Raw genomic sequence first — 20,859 nt, 5'->3', positions numbered from 1 at the left:
TGGCTCCCTGGGGACACAGGGTCCTAGTCTCTGGGGCCATGGGGCGGTACTCACGGGTGCAGGCGGCGGACGGTGGGTCCAGCGCCGCCCGGTAGTAGCTGAGGTCGCAGCGGCAGGCCTGGGCAGCAGGGGCCGCAGAGTGGCTGTGGGGAGGGCAGCGGGCACAGAGCTGGTCCCCGGGGGCTGACTTGTAGAAGCCCAGCTCACAGGCTGTGGAGGAGAAGGTGGCCTCAGGTAAGCCAGCCGGGCCCCGCTGACAGGCCTCAGGGAGGGGGCTCTCAGGCCCAGGGCTCCCCAGGGGACAGCGGTCTAGACCTCCAGCATCACCCCTTTCCTATTCTCATCTGCGGGTGCAGGGACTGAGGCTCAGAGGCGGCCGGTGACTTACACAGGGCTGCATGGCAAGGCAGGGGCAGAGCGGAGGCTGGGACCCTGACACCTGAGAACCAGCCCACAGTTGGCTCAGGAAGAAACCTCTCTGAGCGCCCCTCATCTCCAACGACCCCTCCCGCCCAGGCTCCCAGGCTTTGTCCCTCACAGGGCACCACTAGCCTCGGGGGCAGGGGTCATGGCTAAGAATCCAAAGGAAGTGAAAGAAAGTTGAAGTCACTCAGTCGTGTCTGATTCTTTGCAACCCCATGGACTGTAGCCTACCAGGCTCCTCCGTCCATGGGATTTTCCAGGCAAGAATCCTGGAGTGGGTTGCCATTTCCTTCTCCAGGAGACCTTCCCGACCCAGGGACTGAACCCGGGTCTGCTGCATTGCGGGCAGACGCTTTACCATCAGGGAAGCCATCAGTGAAGAATCCAAGGGGGGCCAAAAAACCCCAGGAATTGGTCCTGCGTGGTGGTGGTGGTGGTGGGGGAGACAAGAAAGCCAGTCAGGGAACGGGGTGGGCGAGTGACCTGGCCGGAAAAGATGAGTGTTGAGACCAGAGGCCCCCAGACGTGGACAGACACGGAGACACCCCTACGAAAACGCGGACCCTGGCCCCATCACAGTCACCGAGTTAGGAGAGCGAGGGCTGTGTCCTGGGAAGCTGTGTCTTACAAGTGCCCCGAGCGCTGCCGACTGTCCGGGAATTGCGGGCTCCTGACACTCCCAGAACCCGCGTCACATCACCGTGGCTGGGACTGACACGTCTCGCATCTGACCCTCTCTCCGCCCTCTGCCTCACCTGCCACGCGTCTCTGCCCTGATGGCCAAGCAGCCCCCAGCCCTGCTGCCCCAGCCCCAGCCCACCCCATTCCTTCTGCCCGTTTCCAGGAGCACCTCGTCTACACCAGGCTCTGAGCTGGGTGCCAGAGACACAGTCTTGAACAAGGTCCGCATGGTCTCTGCCCTCAAGAAGCTGGCCTTTTTCAAGGTGGGGAAGACTCAGTAAAAGCAGCTGTGATCATTTCCAGAAGAAAATAAAAGCCGAGGATGTGGCATACGGTAAACGGTGGGCTGAGTGACCCGCCCCGAGAACGAGTCAGCTGTCCAGGGAGAGGGCAAATGAGCGTGTTGAGGGGCTCTCGAGTGACACTGCTGATCCAAACCCTCACAGGCTCCCCGTGGCCTTCACAATAAAGCCTGGCATTCAAAGCCCCCTGGAAGCCCCCATCAGTGCCACCTCTCACGCCCCCCTTTCTCAGGTCAAACTAGAGGACCGGCCAATCTCCGTTCTCCGTGCCTCAGGGCCTTTGCACGTACTGTACCCAATCCTCCTTCATCTCCCTGTCAAATTCTTTCAAATTCCTTTTCACTGTGCGTTTGATGCAGCCTTTCTGGACACCTCCACATACACACACAGACACGACCACTCCCCTCTCTTTGCATCCCTGCTTAGTCTCACCACCTGCAACACTACGGCTGTGTTTTTTTCATCTGTGTATCTGTCTCTCTCTCCTTGAGGGCAGATGATCTCTGAGTAGGGCCTTATTCATCTCAGAGTTCCTAGGGTTTGGCCCAGCATAGAGCTGTCAACACTGGTGGGAGTTTTCAAAGTGAGCTAATTCTTCCATTATCTGCTCTGAGCAGAGACAGACCCCAGGAGTTCAAGGGGACCAAATGCCACCCCGTCAGGCGGCTCCCAGCTCCACTTGTGGAACTGAATGCTTTGAAACAGGGACCACCAGGAAACACTGGGCTCTGTCTCTGCCTAGTCCTGTTTGGGAAAACTCGGGGCTTGAGAGAAGCTTCATTTGATTTGATTGTATCTCTTGATTATAATAGCTAAACTCCAGTTAATTTGTAAAATTCTACAAACTTGGGAGGAAACTTGCCATCAGAGGACATGATGACATCCTTAAGCTGCTTCCCAGACTCAAGAGACTGTGAAGCCAGAAGGCTGGGGAGTCGGGGCGAACGTGGTTCAGTTTTGAGACCTCTTCCCTGGCCCCTGGAGAGGCCCCTGACTGGGGCCAGGTGCTTGGAGTTATGGGGGGGCTCCTAGCTGACATCATGTGACCTTGCTTCCTCTTCCTGGGAGGCCCCCAGGAGGCCCAGTTCTGGGGCACAGCCCAAGAGTGTCCTTCTGAGCCCAGGAAGCAGGCACAGGAAACAGGCTTTACACTTCGCCAGCAAATATTTATCCAATCTGTTGGTGAGCTAAATGACGTTCTATCACACTGGAATCATCGGATCCACATCGATTAATGTCGTGGGAACCGCCTGCTTATTCTGTCTCTCGTCTGCTCCTTCACCCACATTCACCGAGCTTCTGCGATGGACTGGAGACAAACAAGAGCTAACGCTGCTTTCAGGGAGCTTTCTGAGCAGTGAGGGGCAGACCAGTTCATGTGTGGTGTGACATCTCTGTGTGACACGCGGCACTGAGGAAGCGCCCCAGGACAGCCTTTGTGTTTGGAGTCCCGGACCATTCAGAGTTCAGCGGGTCCTCCGTCAAGAGCGGAAACTCAGGAGCAGGCTGCCTGCTGGGCTCCTTTGCTCAACCAGTCCCCGCCCTCCCCGAGGCTAAGTGACCCTGGGCAAGTTGCTGGGCCTCAGTGTCTCCATCTGGAAAATGGGGATAAGAATAGCTGCCACCTCCGAGGGCTGTTGTAAGAATGGCAGGAGTGAATACACGTGAATTCACGCCAGCACAGTGCCCAGCACTTGTTACTACCACTCTGCTTAGTGGGTGTGAATACATCTGTTTGGCAGAGAGGAAACAGAAGCTCGGGGGAACTTGAGGGCCTTGCCCCAGGCTGCCAGCTGAGCCAGGATGCAAACCCGGGTTTAGGGGGAGCCTCCGGAGGAGCCGGGGCCTTCCCCCCACCAGCCTCTCAACACCCGGCCTCGGCTTAGAGGCAGCTCCGCCATCCCGCCAGTCCACCGGGGGGTGGTTCTCTCACGCTCGGCTAATACCCATATGGCTATAAAGTGTCAAGGCTAGATTAATCCGCTCAATGAAAATAAAATAATCTTTAATAAGAATACTAATCACCAGGCCTCGGGGAGCCTGGAGACCTGGAGGCAGAGCCGGGAATTAATGGCCAAGACAGATGGAGCGGCTCTGGGCTGGGGCCTGCCGACCCAGGGCGCTTCCGGCGTCTGCGGTGCCTGGTGTCGGCCGCGGGCCAGGAGGGGCTACCGCCCCTGCCGAGGGCACCTTGCCCAGGCCGCCTGTCAGGCCGGCAGCTGCCAGGGGCCGCGGCCACCTCTCTCCTCTCCCCTGCGAAGAGCTTGAGATTTGACAAATAAGGTGTCTGCCGGTGGCCGACCAAAGGAAATTAATTCTAAATCAGATTTTAAACACAGTCAGGAAGGCAAAGGAGCTCGTTGTTCATGCTGCCCCTTCGAAATGAGATGCTCTGATATTTATAGAAAGATGATTAGGGCTGCAGAGGGTGGCTTATACTCTGCGTCCAGGTGGCGGAAAGGACAGTGCTAGGGACTTGGGACTCTGGGCGGCTGCTGTGTTGCGTGGTGTTCTGAGAGGCCCTTCTACTCTGGATTCGGGGTAGGGGGCGCAGCCACGTGGGTGGCGGGGGGAAGGTCAGTGGGTCAGGAATTGGGTGGCGTGGGGAGTTTTCTGGTCAGGCGCTTGGGAGATTTGGGATTCAATCAACTACTGCTAGCTGTGCGCTCTCGGGACGGTCACTTGGCCTCTCTGGGCCCTTTTCCCCACAGGTAAAGTGCACTAGCTCCGCCCGGCTCTGACGTGCTTCCGTGGGTCCCCGAGGCCCAAACGCGGTCTCAGGAAGGCTTCTAAAAAGCCACATGATCGGGCTGGTCCCCTCTCCTGGGCTCTACTGTCATCTCTGTAGAATTGGTGGCTGCTGGGCCACTCTCAGGGGAGCCACGAGGGTGAGACCACCGAGACAGGAGCCTGACGGCTGTCGCCATCAGCCTGGCCGCTGCTGCAGCCCTCAAGCGCCGGGGCCCTTCTCCTGGTGTAGAAAGAAGGCGGAGGGGCACCCAGGCAGGGGAGGCTGGCACCCCCTCACCCAGCCCTGTTTGCTCAGAGAGAACTGCCCAGTGGAGAAGGGCAGGGCCCCACGGGTCTCCGGAGGTCCCGCTCAGGCTGGGTACGCGGCTGCAGCTTTGAGGTCATCTCAAGTAGATCAGCAAAGGCACGCCCAGTCTGTGCCCAGCTCCTTTTAGGCCCCTAGCCCCCTCAGTTCGCGGGCTGCCCGCCAAGGAGCAGGTGGGGGTCCCTGGGCCCCCACAGGGCCGCTGGCCCCGGGCTCTCATTAGGCGAGCACCTCAGTTTTGCACCTGCGCTGCTTCTTCAAAGGAGGTCAGCAGACACCGCACACGCCCACCGACAGGGCTGAGAAACGTCTTTCCCTGCGTGATTTAAAACTGGCATCCTGTCCCCAAACCCCACTGCCTGCAGTGCACGATGAATTAATATTTTTTTATAAAACCTGTAATTATCTTGCAACTGGCATAATTATGTTGTATTGTGATTTAAATGTAAAAATCAAAACAGGCTGCAATTCCCTAACCCTGCTTTGGCATTACTTTATTATTTTTTATTAACGTGCCAGAAGTGTCAGGAAATGGGAGTGGCCTTGACTTCTCCCAGCTCTGAGGACGTCCAGCTGCTCAAGCCTTGGGGTTTTCACCAGGACTCCTACCCTAGACATGCTGTGGGTCCTTGGGCAAGATGCATTCCCTCTCTGGGCTTCACTTGCCATCTCCACCCAAAAAGGAGCAGTACCTCTGAGTGAGGCCCCCACCCCAAAGTCAGGAGGACCAGTCTCCCTCGAAGGGCAAGGATGCACGCTGGACAAACAAGTGGCCTGGTGTTCTCCCTGGCTCAACCCAGGGCTGGAGACAGCTGACCTTGAGCAGGTATCCACAGGCTGGCCCACCTGACTATTACAGCTTATACAGTCCTGGTTACTAACTGTTTTAGTGTTACCCCAGGGAGTTGGGAAGCAAGGCTTTGCAGAGGGCTTTGTGGACAGAGGAGGCTGTTCAGGGTTCTGGAGTGAGGAAACATGGGATCACATCCCTACTCTGCTACTTAAGCTGAGGGGACTCAGTTTTTCCCATCTGTGAGATGGGGATACGATACCTAGCTTTGAGGACTGTTGTAAGGATGAGAAGCTGTGAACTCCCTGGAGACAGGGATGCACTGTGCCTCTATCCCCTATGCATGGATGAGTTACTGACATGATCTGTATGAAGTGCTCGTTAACGTGCCTGGCACATAGCAAACACTTGAAAACTTGTCTCTAAGAGATTTTATTATCCCCATCAGAATAAGGGGGAGAAGGCAATGGCAACCCACTCCAGTCCTCTTGCCTGGAAAATCCCATGGACGGAGGAGCCTGGTAGGCTGGAGTCCATGGGGTCACTAGGAGTCGGACACGACTGAGCGACTTCACTTTCACTTTTCACTTTCATGCGTTGGAGAAGGAAATGGCAACCCACTCCAGTGTTTTTGCCTGGAGAACCCCATGGACAGAGGAGCCTGGCGGGCTAGAGTCTATAGGGCCGCAAAGAGTTGGACACAATGGAAGCGATTTAGCACACATGTACAAGACAATCAGACAGCCCCAGAGAAGGACCAGAGAGGGCCTGGTGGCTGGTCGGAAGAATCTGGCCCCGGAGTTCCTGGGGTGAGACAACTCCTAAAGTGGACTGGGGTGGTCTCTGAAGCCACCTTGAGCATCGCCTGAAACGGCCAGCCTGTGTCCTGCTCCTGTGAGCACCCAGGGGCCTTCCTGCTGGCTAGGACAGAGGCACGGTGCTGAGAGGCCCGAGGGTCCCTCTAAGTGTGGTCCCGGGGCCTGTGTAGGAGCAGCTAAGAGGTTTGAGGATATTCTGAGTGTCTTTCAGGGCCCCATCCCAGTCTTCCCCGAGGCTGTCTGGGGGACAGGCCCTGGTCTCTCTGATCCCTGCCCAGGAACATCTCCTTCCCCAGGAGACCCAGTGGTCCCCACGGCAGGCTTCACCAGCCTGGGCTGAAAGGCTGGCCTGGCATGTGTCCAGCCCCTGGGGAGATCAAGGGACAGCAGAGGGCAGCCAGGCCAAGACCAGTAACAGCTGGGGCACCAGCTGCGTGAGCTCGCCAGCCCTCCCGGGGTGCCTGGGCTGTCGGGGTGCCCGGCTACACCGATCCAAGATGCGTGCCTGCTGACCACACGTGCGCACACACACACGCACACACACGCACATGCGCGCACACACACGCACACACATGCACACACATGCACACAGGCAGACATACACACACGCACACACACACACGCACACAGCCTGGACTCAGCCCTGCTCCTGGTCTGTGACATGGGAACCCCAGCAGAATACCTGTGGGAACAGGTGCTATTTCAAGACCCAGGTGCTCTCAGCTGTCCCCTCCCCCACATCTCTAGCTAAGTTCCGCCTGCTCGCGGGCAGACACACCCAGTGCAACCCGGAAAACACCCTGGCTGTCCCTGCCTGCCTATCTTTCACAATGCTCCTGTACGCCACGCGTGCATTCACCCCGAGCCCAGATTCCAATCGACACCCCCTCCTCAATAGGGTAGCAGTTCAGTGGTTCTGAGTCTGGACTCTGGAGCCAGACTTCTGAATTCAAGTCACAGCTCTGTGACTTCCCAGCTGTGTGACCTTGGGGAAGTTACTTTGCCTCTCTGGGCTTCAGCATCCTTATCTTTAAAGCCAGGATAATAAAAGCTCCTATTTCACTGGATAGCTTTGGGGAGTAAATGCATTCATAGGTGAAAAGCACTTAGAATAGTGCCAGCTGTGGTAGGTTCCATCACTGTTCCCCAACACACATATGTACCCAGTTAGTACACCCCAGTCACACAGGTGCCCAGAGATGGAGCTCTTCACAACACCCACAGAGGGTCTATCTGGCTGTGGTGTTTTTCCCTCCCAGCAAGACACACACAGGTGGCCTGGAGACACAGGAACGCTAGGGCTTCATGCATCCTCCCAGGTGCTGTGAGCACCACCCAGACACCTGCCGACTGTGCCAACCCTGCCTGCCAGCCCCCCGCCCCAGCCCCGTCAGCCCTGCGGGTACTGAGCCCAGCCGTCAGCCCACCCGCGCAGAGGTGTGCTCACCCACGCAGGCGTCCCGCCGCTCCTCGTAGCCTGCGCTGCACACGCACTTGCCGATGGGCACCAGCCACTCGCCCTCTGCGCTGCAGTACATCTTGGGTGTGTCCCGCTCCTCGGAGTGCCGCACGCACTGGCCCCGCACCTCCACCAGCGAGGAAGAGTCGGCCCCCGTCACCGCCTCCGAGAAGGCGGCCAGGTTGCGCACCATGGTGGGGCACTTCTTGTAGTAGACACGGAGGGACAGGATGGCCAGGCAGGCGCCGATGTCCTGGAAGGCCAGGTAGAAGCCGCGCTTGCTGAGGGGCCCCACGCCGCGCACCTCCGTGTTGAGCCTGAGGCGCCGCACGCCCAGGTCGGCCCCCGTGAAGCTCTCGTCGGCCGCGATGGTGTCGATTTTGAGGAACTGGCTCTCCTGCGTGCTGGCGCCCAGGTCGCGGTCCGACTCCAGGTAGTAGAGGTTGAAGGTCTCCTTGCAGGTGCCCGGCACGCCGGGCATGCTGTTGCAGTCCCGTAGGGTGAACTTGATCTCGGCATAGACACGCCGGGCGCCGTCACGGGGCACCCAGCTGGTCCGCAGCCAGTTGTTCTGGTTGGGGCTCATGACGTTGCATACCTGGTACGTGTGGATGGGCCGGAAGGACTCGTCCACCTCGTTGATGGAGTCCCACTGTGGGCAGAGAGACCACAGCCAGCTGAAGTGAGAGGCAGCGGCTGGCCCTCTCTTGCCACAAGCCGCGCACCCGGTGCTAGGGAAGGTCTGGGAAAGAAGACTGAACATTCTCCAGCCTCCAGCGGACTGTCAGCCATCAAGAGGCCAAGCACCCTACACACGTGGTTATGGGGGAGCGTTATTAGTCACTCACTCGTGACCGACTCTTTGTGACACTGGGGACTGTAGCCCACCAGGCTCCTCTGTCCGTGGGGTCCTCCAGGCAAGAGTACTGGAGTGGGTTGCCGTTCCCTTCTCCAGGGGATCTTCCTGACCAGGGATCAGACCTGTGTCTCTTCCATCTCCTGCACTGCAGGCGGATTCTTTACTCTCTGAGCCACCAGGGATATCCTGGGGAAGCGTTATCTGTTGCCTTTTCACAGCACCGAGGGGTTCAGACCTAGAGCTGTGTGTCCAGGGTCACACAGCTATTGAGTGACGGAGCCAGGACTGGAACTGAGGCGAAAGCCACACAGCTCTGACCTTGTTTCTACACAGCTACTCCGTCACGCCCAGAGTGGGGTGACTTGCGTGGGGAAGTCAGTGAGCCCACTGGTCCAGTTTTCACATCAGCTGCCAGAAAGATCTTTCTAATTGCATGAAGCTATGTTGTACCCTGGCCTCAAATCCTTCAGCAGCACCCCCTGAACTGGTGCTTGTTGAGTGACTGACTGTCTGATGGATGGATTCCTCTGCCTTGCTGTGTGTGATGTTCCTTCTGCCCCCACCACGGGCTGCCCTGGGTAAGGGGATACCGGGATGCGGGAAAGTTGAGTATGATCACTTCTGTGTCACGTGCTGGCCAGGCCTCACTGATTCAGAAGTAAACCAGTGACCATCACTGACACAATCAACAGAGTAAAAAGGCAACATACAGAATGGGAGAAAACACCTGCAAACCACGTGTCTGATACAGGATTAGTATCCGGAATATATAAAGAACTTCTACAGTCGAAAAGCGAAGAACCAGACACACCTAATTAGAAAGCGGGCAAAGGACTCGAACAGACTTTTCTCTAAAGAAGATACACAGATGGCTAAAGAGCACGTGGAAAGATGCTTAGCGTCACGAAGCATTAGGGAAATTCAAATCAAAACCACAGTGAGATACCACTTCACACCGATTAGCTATTGTCAAAGCAATGGAAAATAACGAGGGTTGGCGAGCCTGTGGAGGAATTGGAACCCTGTGCATTGCTAGTGGGAATGTTAACTGGTGCAGCCACTGTGGAAAACAGTGGATACCAAGAAATTAGGCATAGAATCACCCCAAGTTCCTCTTCTGGGTGTGCACCCGAAGGAAACCAAAGCAGGGACACAACCAGCGATCTGCACACCCGTGCTTATCGCCGCCCAGAGGTGGAAACGCAAATGTCCCCCAGCGGATAAATGGACAAACAAGATGTGTGCACTGATACAGTGGGGCCTCGGGAAATTCTGACACGTGCTACATACAACATGGAGGAGCCTTGAAGGCCTTATGCCGCGTGAAATAGACACAAAAGGACAAGTCCTGTATGCTTCCACTTGTGCAAGGCACTTACAGCAGGTTCCTAGAGACAGCAAGTAGACCGGTGCTTACCAGCGGCTGAGGCAAGAGGGCCATGGAGTTATGACAGTTTAACGGGCACAGAATTTCAGTCTGGGAAGATGAAAGCATTCTGGAGATGGATGGGGTGCCGGTCACACAACAGCGTGAATGGACTCAATGCCACTGAACTGGAGGCTCACAAGTGGCTAAAAGACGGCAAATGTTATGCCAAGTGTATCTTGCTGCAGGAGGAGAAGGGGACGACAGAGAATGAGAGGGCTGGATGGCACCGACTCAATGGACATGAGTTTGGGTAAACTCTGGGAGCTGGTGATGGACAGGGAGGCCTGGCGTGCTGTAGTCCCTGGGGTCGCAGAGAGTCAGACATGACTGAGCGACTGAACTAATTAAAAGAATTGCACAAGAAATACTCTCTCCCCACGAGCCCCCTCACATTCTCACAGATGGAGTGTGGAGTGTGTGGGCACGCAGGGTGTGGGCACGCAGGGTGTGGGCACTCATGGTGTGGCAAAACCTCCTGCAGGGCTGAGGCTGGGCCTTCCTGCAGGGGTGGGAGAGAAGAGCCCCAGCAGAGGCTGGCAAGGGCCAGCAATGTTCAGCAAGCCCAGTCTGGACACAGAAGAGCCACGCCGAAGACACAGCGTTGAGAAATGAAACGGAAGTCGAGAGGCCTGGGTTCAGTCTCCACTGGCTCTGCGACCTTGGGCAAACGGCCACTCCTCTGTGGGCTGCAGCCTCCTGAGCGGCAGAATGCTGATCGGCTGGGAGTAGTCGCTGTTGGGCTGAGTTCAGTGGACTCCTCAGGGTTCTGAGGAGGGGCTGGGCGCCAAGGGCGGATGGAGGAGACAGGCTCTGGGGTCGCTGTCCTGGGTGCACCAGAGACGCAGGGCCGTGATCTCTCTTGGGCCTCTGTGGCTATTGTCTCTGAACTAGGGGCCCTATGGCTTAAGCAGGGGTCGGGGAGGGGAGGACAGTTTGGGAGGAGGGGGAGGAAGCGAAGACCACTCCTCACTGTGCTCTGAGAACCGGCGGGGTTCCGAGCTGTCCCACAAGCACTGGAGTGGGGGTCTGGGGCATCCTGAGTCTTCCCTGCCCGACAAAAGCCCCTTGATCTGACTTCATCTTGGTCAGCTATATGGTCTCAATCCCCGGCCCGCTTATCTGTAAGAGGGGCTCAGAAAGGCCCCACTTCAGTGAGACTTGAGAGGATGAAGGGAAAAGAAAACTGCCCGGTGCTTAGCTTGGGCCTGGCCCAGAAGGGGACTGACATGATGCTGGACTGCCATCACCCCCGTGCCCGCCTCCAGGGACCCCTGGGGAAGCAGACCAGGCCGTGCCAGCCTCACCTGAAAGACTGTATGCCTCCTGCACACTCCCCCACCCCAAGAAGGACCCCCCACGCCGCACCCCACTCTGCAGCCGGGGCTCTGGGCAGCACTGTGTTACATCTGGGGTTAAAGTCATTGTCACAATTAATGGAGCACCAAAGAGCCAGCCAGCTGCTCACTGTCTGCTTCCTGCCAGGGACCCGGATAAATTAATCAGCTCGATCCCAGTCTGCTCCAGCCGCCCGAGCAGGGCCAAAGGCCTGGCTTAGCCTCAGGGGCTGCCGCAAACACAGAGAGTGGCACAAATTCCTGGCGGGTGGTACAAGGGCAGAATCAGCCCTGTTCTCTACCTGGGGCACCCCCACTCCATGCCGGGTGCCAAGGCTACCCCAGCTGCCTCTCTGGCCCCTGGCACATACCGCACCCCCCAGCCCCCACTATCCCTATGGAACTCTGTTCCCTAGGGAACAGAAAGCAGCAAACCAGCTGTGCACCCCTGGGCAGATCACATTCCCTCTCTGAGCTTTGGACTTCTTATAGGTAAACCGAGGTAGCTAATGCCTGCCCCTTTCATCACTCCAGGGGCTGGTGAGGATCAAGAGACAATAAAAAGGAATATTCACGAGTGGCTGTTAATTCACCAGCTGAGGTGGAGCACGACCCAGTGCGTGGATGGAGGGGTCCAAAGAGAGGGGTGCAGCCTGGTTAGAAGCGTGAATTCTGGGGCCAGACTCCCCAGATCTTAGCAGAGACGCTTAACCTCTCAGAGCATCTGGTTTCTTGCTGGTACAATGTCCTTTCCCTGCATCATCTCTCAGATGACAACTGCAGGGAGCAGGTTCTGTGATCATCCTTGTGTTATAAACGAGGAGGTGGAGGCGAGGTAAAGGGACTGGCCTGAGTCACGCTGATTAGAGGCTGCAGAGCGCCACCAGCTCGTCCAGACCCAGCACCGCTGGCTTTAGGCTATGCGCCTGCCTGACGGTCTGATAACTTGGTGAGGCTGGAGACAGTCACGGATGACCTTTGTACCCAGGGTGCTTAACAGACTCCAGGATCAGAGAATGGATGGAAACGCAGGGACCATCAACCTCCACCCAGCTACAAACTTATTCAACAAAAGATTCCCAGGCCCCTCCCCAGACCCCCTGGATGTGGGCACCTGCATGTTTCACCTGCCAGCCTGCCACAGGTTCAAGATCCAGAGCTTGGAAACAGAGATCTCCTCTGGCTTTCTCTCTCCTCTGGGCAAGCCCCATCTCCAGGCCCCGTACTGATAGGAGGTGGTCCCTGTTTCAGTAAATAATGCAGGATTGGTTCCCAGCCCTTCACAAGGTGACGCAGGGACTCAGTGAGGGCTCCAGGCCAAGAGAGATCTGAGCTCGCATCCATCACTTGAAACCTGCCTGATGGTGGAAAGATTTTTCTCACGGCTCTGAGCCTCGGCTTCCTCATCTGTGAAATGGGATGGCTGTACCACTTGCAGGATTAGTAGTGGTGGTTAAACGAGATAATGCCCACAAATTGTTAAGAGCTATGTGACTTCCCTGGTAGTTCAGACGGTAAAGTGTCTGCCTGCAATGTGGGAGACCTGGTTTTGATCCCTGGGTCGGGAAGATCCTCTGGAGAATGAAACGGCACCCCACTCTAGTACTCTTGCCTCGAAAATCCCATGGATGGAGGAGCCTGGTAGGCTATAGTCCACAGGGTCGCAGAGAGTTGGACACGACTGAGCGACTTCACTTTATGTGAATATAAATTATTTGTTCTAATTATCAAGCGAAATGAGTAACTCTGAACCACTTTCTTTTTAGGGGGTTTTGCTTGTTTGTGTTTGGCTGTGCCATACAGCTTGCAAGATCTTTAGTTCCCCAACCGGCTATTGAACCTGCACCTTTGGCAGTGAAAACGCGGAGTCCTAACCAGTGGACCAAGAGGGAATTCCCCGAGCCATTCTTCACAGCATCCAGCAAACAAAAGAACCTTTCGTCACCAGCAGAGTCCAGTCATATTTCTCACCACCCACCCCTGCTTAAAATCCTTCCTACTTCTTGTTACCCTAAAAACCAAGTCCTAAGCTCTGAGTGGGACAGAGGGACAGAGGGACAGAGACAGCCAGTGCCAACCAGGGGTTCAAGTCCATTCCTGCCCAGCTGCTGAGTCTCAGGGGAGACGCTGCCCCAGCCCACAGCCAGGCAGTCACCTGCTCTTGGGGCAGCCCCTGCCACTGGCAGAGCCAGTTCCTGCACCAAAGCCCTTCGCACGCACGAACACCCCGGGAGACAGCCGCGTGGGACCCACAGAAGAGCCCCTCACGGGGAGAGGCTGAGGCCCTGGGGGGTAAAGGGACACTCCCAGGACCAAGCCTCTGTCTTCAGGCACGGCTGACGTGCTGAGGCACAGAAGGGGTCCCTCCTGGCTCTCAGGGGCCCTGGCCTGCCCCTTCAACTCCCTGAAGCCTGGTGCATGGCGATGACAGCAGGCTCAGCTCGCCGCCACCTGGGGACAGACCCCCAGAGAGAGAGGAGCTGGGATTGCCCTGGCCCCGGTCACAGCCCCCAGACAGCCCAGCTTACAATCTTACCCCCAAGTAAAGAAACACTCAAAAATCAGCTCGGTGTCACTGTCAGCACGAGTATTATTATCACTCTGTCTCCAGAGCCATGGAAGCAGAAGCGTTCATGAAAGCAGCTGTGGGCACCAGACGTGTTTGTGTCTATGATGGGGATGTGTGTGTTTCTGATCATGCTTATAGGAGGAAATTTATGTGAGATACAGCCATAATATACACTAATGACAATGATAATGATAATAATACATTTAATGGAGGCCCACCCTGTGCCAGGCATGGTGCCAAGACCACGTGTCATCTCCCTTCACCCTCCCAGCAAACCCCACGAGGTTGCCAGTGTTCATCCCATTCTACAGACAGGGAAACTGAGACTCAGGGAGGTGAAGTGGTGACCCAAGGACACTCAGCTTGTGGATGGTGGGGCCCAACCCCACCAAGCTCATGGGCTTGTGTTGCTTTACCGCCCTGCCCCCCTGAGATTTAGGAGAATCGGGGGACTGGGCAGGGCATCCTTGGCTCTGGACACTCGGGGTTACCATGCCAATTCCTTGGGAGGGTGGAAGGGAGTCGCCTGTGAGTACAGGGATCTAATGGGCTGAGCCCAGCATCACCATGGAGGCCAGATGGGCCTGGGACACAGACGTAAGGATAGCACATCCAGGCCTCAGACCAGAAGAAGGGGGAGCTGGCCCTGGACTTGGTTCTGGAATTCCAAAAGACTGCATGCGCTAAATTTAAGAAGTCAGCAGCTCTGACTCTGACTGCTGGGCGTCCTCGGGTAAGTCCCTTCACCTCTCGTGGCCTCTGCTTCCTTTTGATCTGCCTGACGATAAGAACCGGGCATCACAGCCTCTCTGTTCACAGAGGGACAGCACTGGCCGCCCCGCCCATCACTCACCCCGTGAGCCGGATACGTGAGCCAGCCCCAGTCCCCGTGGATGGTGGACGTGTCCAGCAAATTCACTGCAGAAAAGAAGACAAGGGCGCATCAGATCCCTGGCCACCCCCTTCCCCAGTCCCCCAGGACCAGGGTGGTCTGGCCACACTGGGGTCTGCTCTCAGCCCTGAACACCCCAGCTCTGGTTTCTGGGTCCTTTTTCACTTTCCTGGCCTTCAAGGCTCAGCTCAAGTTCTTGCTCTTTCCTGAAGCTTTCCTCCACCACCACAAAATATAATCTTCTCACCTTCCGGAAGACTCAAGCTGCCCCGAGTGCTAGGCTGCCTCGACTGGGGGGTGCAGTGAGAGGCAGATGCCTGGGCTTGGCGGTCTGGGAGGTCTGGATCTGAATCATAGCTCTGCCAGTTGGGAGCTGTGTGTCCCTGAGCAAGTTTCCTCCATCCCTGAGCCCCCACTTCCTCCCCTGTAAAATGGGGTGACGGTGATGCCTGCCTTACAGGGGGCTGTGAAGATGACCTGACCCTGGGCCTCTCACAGGACATGGTGGCAATCCAAAGCACCCACCGATGTTTGCACTGTAAGTCAAACCTCCATCCAGAGGACTGGACCCAGCTTTGCCATCACCAGGGTCCCCAAAAGGCACCTCGCACTGAGCAGGTCCATGGCGCACATGGGCGTGGAGGGCTTTGGAGGAGGAAGTGCTGCCTCGTGGGGAGCACGTAGGGTGAGCTGGGCTCTGCTAGGGAGCTTGCAGTGCCTCATCCGTGGTCCACACGGCAACACCGAAAGGTGTTCATTCCTCTGCCCATTTTCCAGATGAAAACACTGAGCCTCAGGGAAGATCAGGACGGTGCCTGGAACTCCACAGGTGTGACTCCTGGGCTGGCACCCAGAGCACCACAGACAAAGCCACCAGCCCCGGCAGCTTGAGCCCAAGGAGCAGAATCTCTGGGTTGTCACAGTGGTAGAGAAAGGAGTGCTGGCCCGAAAGGCAAGTGTAAGCCAGACCCCCGAAGGGGACCCTGCAAAGTACCAAGAGCAGGGTAGAGAAAAAAACCTGCTTTTAGAATCAGACACTGCTGGGCTCACCTCTCACAGCTACTTGGTAGTGGGTGACCTGCACTTCACTCAGCCTCAATTTCCTCATCTGTAAAATGGGCATAATGATACATAAGGGTGGCCAACAGTAAACTGCCACACCTGGACCCAATGCCTCACCAAAGTTGGCTCCTGTTCCCTGAGTCCCGGCCCTTCTGCCTCTCTCTTGGTACCTAGGAGCAGTAAGCATCACTCACTTTAAGCTGATAAAGATGCACTCAACTGGGAAGAAATCAGGGCTTGAATCCCAGCACTGCCTCTAACTGCTGTGTGTCCTTGGGTAAGTCCCTTCACCTCTCTGGGCCCCGGCTGCCTTTGATCTATCTGATGAAAGGAGTTTGGGCTCCGAGTCTCACAGCTTTCATTTCCCTTTCTCTTCTATCTACCCACCTCTCCCAGCCAGCAACCACTCCAACCAACCCGATCTGCTAACTTAGGCAGGCCGCAGAGGGTTAAAATGGGCCTTCCTGGAACTTTCCCGAAGAGAAGGGTGGGTGCTGTCCTTCGGCCTGAGATTTGCACAGCTCTGCGCCTGCCCTCAGTGATGGAGACAAGTGTCCTCAGGAAATGCTGGGGGTGCGGATGCTCTCCTGCGCTGATTTTCTTCCTCTTCCTCCCCTCACTCTCCCCATCCAGCGTCGGCTGGGGGGGGGCTCCAGAGGCCAGCTGGAAAAAGGACTTGCCAAGCCAGGGAGGGCCTTCTGAGCTCAGGCTTGGGATCCTCCCACCGGGGCAGAGGGGCGGGCAGGACCAGGGGATGGAGGCAACGTCTGCAGGGGGGATCTCCCTTCCCTGAGCCGAACCGGCCCCACGCCAGGGCGGCAGGCAAAGAAACCTTCCCGCCTCCCTCCCTCCCTCCCCGGCAATGGCGAGAAAACTGGGTCAGGAGCTCTCTCCTCCTGCGGGCGGTGGGCGGGGGAGGGGCTGCGCTGCAGTTTCCCCCAGACCAGCGGGCTGAGTTTGGGGAATGGGGGGGTGGTGCGGACAGGGACCTGTGGGCTCCCCCGCCCCACACCACATCCCAGATGGGGTTATCAGAACTGAAGGGCCCCTAGGCCAGCACCGCCCAGACACAACTCAGACCTGCGCCCACCCAGGGGCTGCTGGGACTTCTTCCCCTGGACTCTAGAGGCAGAGGCCTGCAGACCCCCACTTTTCAGGCCCTTCCCTCCCCTCTGGGAATCCCCAATCACATCTGCAGCTGATTCATGATCAATCAGCCAAGGAGGGTGGTTCAGATAATCCAAAGATAAACCAAAAGTCGATTCTATTGGATTCAGGAAGAGCAACCAGATTCCAAGGCTGCTTGTTCCAATTCCTTTCAGACCGGCCTCTGTCCATCCCCTCCCTGCCTCTCTCTCTGTCCCCCTCCTCCCCATGTCCTGTCCCCTTCTCTCGGGGGACACAGAGGGTCTCTCACGGGAGGCTCCAGGCCCACAGGAGGTCTCACGGGGCTGGAGGGAAGTCCAGGGCTAGGCCCCTCCTGCCGGGGCCTGAGTCCCTTTGGAGAGGCCAACGCTTTGGCTCACCAGGGCCGGGCTTTCTCTGTCCTCTTGCTCTGCTGGACGGTGTGACCCCTGGGAAGTCGGTGACCCTCTCTGAGCCCATCTCCCCACTTGCAAATGGGAGAACTAGACACTCGGTCTCTCAGGGCCCTCAGGGAAGCAACCACTGAACCCCTCTGTGCCTCAGTTTCCTTATCGGCCAGATGTCTGCAGGCGTCCCTCCCAGGCCTACCTGCCGGCCTGTTCTCGGGGATCAAATGGGTCCCTCCCCTGCTCTGAGAAGCACAGATAATTCTTAAGCCTTTCCTGTTTGACTGAGGAAGGTATTATGCGATTTCTTTTTTTTCCTCCCGAGCCGTCACCTTCCCCCATTCCATTTCGCTGAGACTAATACTTAAATTGATTTACATTCCCGGAGGACACAGCGCATGGTGGTGAGGCTGGAGAATTCGGGGTGGCCCGGGGATGTCAGCTGGGATATGAATGCCTCGGAGATCACCCCAAATTGGTGGATAATCCACATCAGAGAGTGAAAAGGGGCTTTGAGCCTGGTAGGGTTTGGGGGCATCCCTGCAGGTGCAGGTCCGTCCCCAGCCCTGAGGCACAGGGGCATTTGGGGAGCCTGGGGGCACTGTCACCTTTGCAGGACCCCCACTGGGAAAAGAGTCCCCTCCCTGAGTTCCCACAGTCTCCCCCAGCCAGTCCTGGCCCTGCACCAGCGCACAGACTCTTGGCTGTCCTGTGTGGAACCCAGGCCCCAGGTCTCCACCCAGGACCTTTGGACCTGCAAGGGTAACCTGTGCCCAGGCAGGGGCACCCTGCTGCGCTGATCAAATAGGTATGGCCGGGCCCTGGCACCAGGCCTGCCTGCCTCCCTCCCACCCCTGACAGACATCCCCCGCTTCCTCTCCTGGTGACCTCACCTCTTCCCCAGCTGCTGTCCCTCCCCGGAAACAGCCTCTCTCCCGGGCCAAAACGGTCTGCCCTCTGCCCAGGAGCCGGGTCAAAGTCCCCTCCTAGGCGGATCTGGGGTTTGCCAGTCTGGCATTCTGGAGGGTGCTCGATCCTCCTCAAAGAAGAGGGTTGAAACATGGAGTTGGGGCTGCACCACCCAATGCCCAGGCACTCTCTGTGGGCCCCTCAGAGTCTCCCTGGGCAAAGAAACTGCCGCCTTCTCCCCATCCAACCCAGAGGAAACTGTCCTCGGGCCACAGCTCCCAGACCTCCCAGGCCCCTTGTGTCCCCTCCCTACTCACCCCGCAGCTCCCTTGCTCTGGTCCCTGCTCCCTGTGTGGCCCCTATTTCATTGGAGGTTGAGTTCAGTACATCTGTGTGTGTTGGTGCTGCGCACACGCATTTCTAGGGACAGGAGTGCAAGTTTGAGGGTCTTTTCATATATGTGGCGTCTACACACAATGTGCATATTTTCATACACACGAATCTCTACATGCACATGCGTGCACATGCGTGCACCTGCGTACTGGCCGCACTTCTGTGCATCTGACTGTAGGGGTGTGGGGGCTGTCCATGCACATGGTCTCTTCGGGCCTGGGTCTCTGTGTGTGAATCCCAACACGTGGCTGCTGGTGCATGTGTGATTGTGGGTACGACTGCGTCTCTGTGAGCTGCTCGTGTGTGAGGGGTGGATCGGTGGTGCATCTGACCGTAGATGAGGAACACCGGCTCTGGAGCTCCCTGGAATCTGGGAGTTCATCCTGCCAGGCTGAGGATGCAGCTCTGGAGCCAGGCTGTGAACCCTAGGATCTGCACAGAGCCCTGGGTCAGGCCTCCTCCTGGCAGAGGTGCAAGAGGAGAGGGGGGCCAGGGCAGGGGTTGGGTGAGGAGCAGAAACCAGGGCAGCGTCCTGAGCTGGACCTGGGGTGCCCGGTGGACTAAGGGGTGAGTGTGTGTGTGTGTGTGTGTGTACGCACACGCGCACATAGGTGTGCAGCCCTAGGTGTTGGGGAAGCCTGATGGATGCCCTCTCCTGGCTTCCCTTATCCCCTTCCAGATCCTTTTGGTCCCTACTGCTCAGCCCACACCCTCATCCTGCATCCCCCCGGAGTGACCCGACTTCCCCAGCCTTGTCCCTGGACAAGACCCAGCCCTCCGGGCCTTACCCGCTTCAGTCTGTCTGCAGCCCGCTCAGCCCCCTCCTCCCGGGCCCCTTCTCCCGATCGCCCACCGAAGCTGCTCCCCTTGGGCAGGCTGCTGTCCTCCCGCCCCCCCCCCCCAGCCCTCCAGTCCACCCCACTTCCAAGACCCTCGTTCCCTGCCCTTCACGCCCGTCTCCCCCCGTCCGGCCCTGTTCTCTGATCCTCCTGCTCCCCTCCTGGTCCCCAGCCCTGGACGCTGGGCCGCTTCTCCTCAGCCCTCTGAACCTCACCCTGCATCCTGGGTCCCTCTGTCCTCTGTCCGCACCGGGTGCCCTGCCCTGCCTCCTCTCTCCGCTACATCGCTTCTCGTCTTCCATCCTCCGGTCCGGTCCCTTCATCCCCAGTGTCCGATCCTCAGTTCCCTGTCCCCGGCTCCGAACCCCTGAGTCCCGTCCCCCGGTCCCTCGTGCCTCTGTCCCTCATCCTCAAGCCCTCGGGTCCTTCTCCCCCCAGCCCTGTCCCCGGCGCTCCGTCCCCTGACCCCGGGTGTCTCGCGGTGCCACCCCTCCCAACCCAGATCCAGGGATCCCAGCCCCTCGGGCACTGGGGTCGAGGGGAAGGAAGTTGAGCCTCTCGGCGGGCTCGCTCCGGCTGCTGCGCGCGCCGCGCCCCCGGCCCCTCGGCCGCCCCCGCCCCACCAGCCGCCGCCGCTCACCTTCGCCGCGCGCCGCGGACACGCAGGTGGCCGCCGCCGCCGCGGCCGTGACGACCCAGAGCGCGGGGGGCAGGCGGCCCCGGGCGGGGGCCATGGCCCGGCCGGGCGGGCGGGCGGGCGGGGGCGCCGCGCACCCTGGGCTCGGCCGCGGCCGCCCGCGCGTCGGCGCGCTCCCTGCTCTCCCGCACACCCGGCGGCCGGGCGCACACACCGGCGCACACGCCGGCTCGCAGCGCACACGCGGGCACCCGCGCCCGCCCCTGCCGCCGCCGCCGCCGCCGCCCCGGGCGGGGGCCGGCCTGTCACGGCGGCGCCGAGCCAATCAGCACCGAGGCGGGTGCGGGGGGGGACGCGGAGCCCGCACCGCGGACACCGACCCGCGGATACCGCCGCCCGCCCCACGTGCGCACGCTCGCGCCAGCACCTTCACCCCGCGCCCCGCACGGACTCAGCCGCTGCGCACCCAACCAGGGGTCCGGACGCCCGGCGACACACAGACCCACCGGTTGGGGGGCGGGGGGGGAGGCCCTGCGTGAATAGACACGGACACGCTCACTCTTACACACGTGATCCTCAGGCACACGCACCCCCCAACAAACTGCCTCGCACGCGGTGATGTGCACACTAGTTCACGGACGGAGGCTCAGACACCGGCTCAGAGACAAACTCACAAGCGCTTTTAGTTAACAATTCTCTCCCTGCCCCGCACCCAGTGACTGGGCACCCCGAATTCAGGTGAGGCCTTAGAGCGCCGTGATCTTGAGCTCAGCGCTCAGGGACCCGACCAACGTTTTAGGGCTGGCTTTGAGGAAGTTTCTAAACCTCCCTGAGTCTCAAGGTCCATGTCTGTAGAACAGGGATAAGAGGGTCTGT

At 58.5% G+C, this 20,859-nt stretch overlaps 1 protein-coding gene across 1 annotated transcript in view; it reads right to left on the bottom strand.

Annotated features, from left to right (window-relative positions):
• Window positions 1-20,203, bottom strand: part of EPHA8 (EPH receptor A8) — a 35,628-nt gene extending 15,425 nt beyond the window's left edge. Inside the window, exons 1-4 of the mRNA XM_018055419.1 lie at window positions 19,987-20,203; window positions 14,573-14,637; window positions 7,517-8,180; window positions 55-210 (exon numbers count right to left, since the gene is read on the bottom strand). Coding sequence (XP_017910908.1) covers window positions 55-210; window positions 7,517-8,180; window positions 14,573-14,637; window positions 19,987-20,080 — 979 coding nt within the window. The 5' untranslated portion in view covers window positions 20,081-20,203. The remainder of the gene's footprint in view (window positions 1-54; window positions 211-7,516; window positions 8,181-14,572; window positions 14,638-19,986) is intronic.

This window comes from Capra hircus, chromosome 2 (assembly GCF_001704415.2).
Source record: "Capra hircus breed San Clemente chromosome 2, ASM170441v1, whole genome shotgun sequence".
Lineage (NCBI taxonomy): Eukaryota > Metazoa > Chordata > Mammalia > Artiodactyla > Bovidae > Capra > Capra hircus.
Note: the sequence above shows the minus strand (reverse complement) of the source record. Positions and strands in the feature narration are given on the sequence as shown.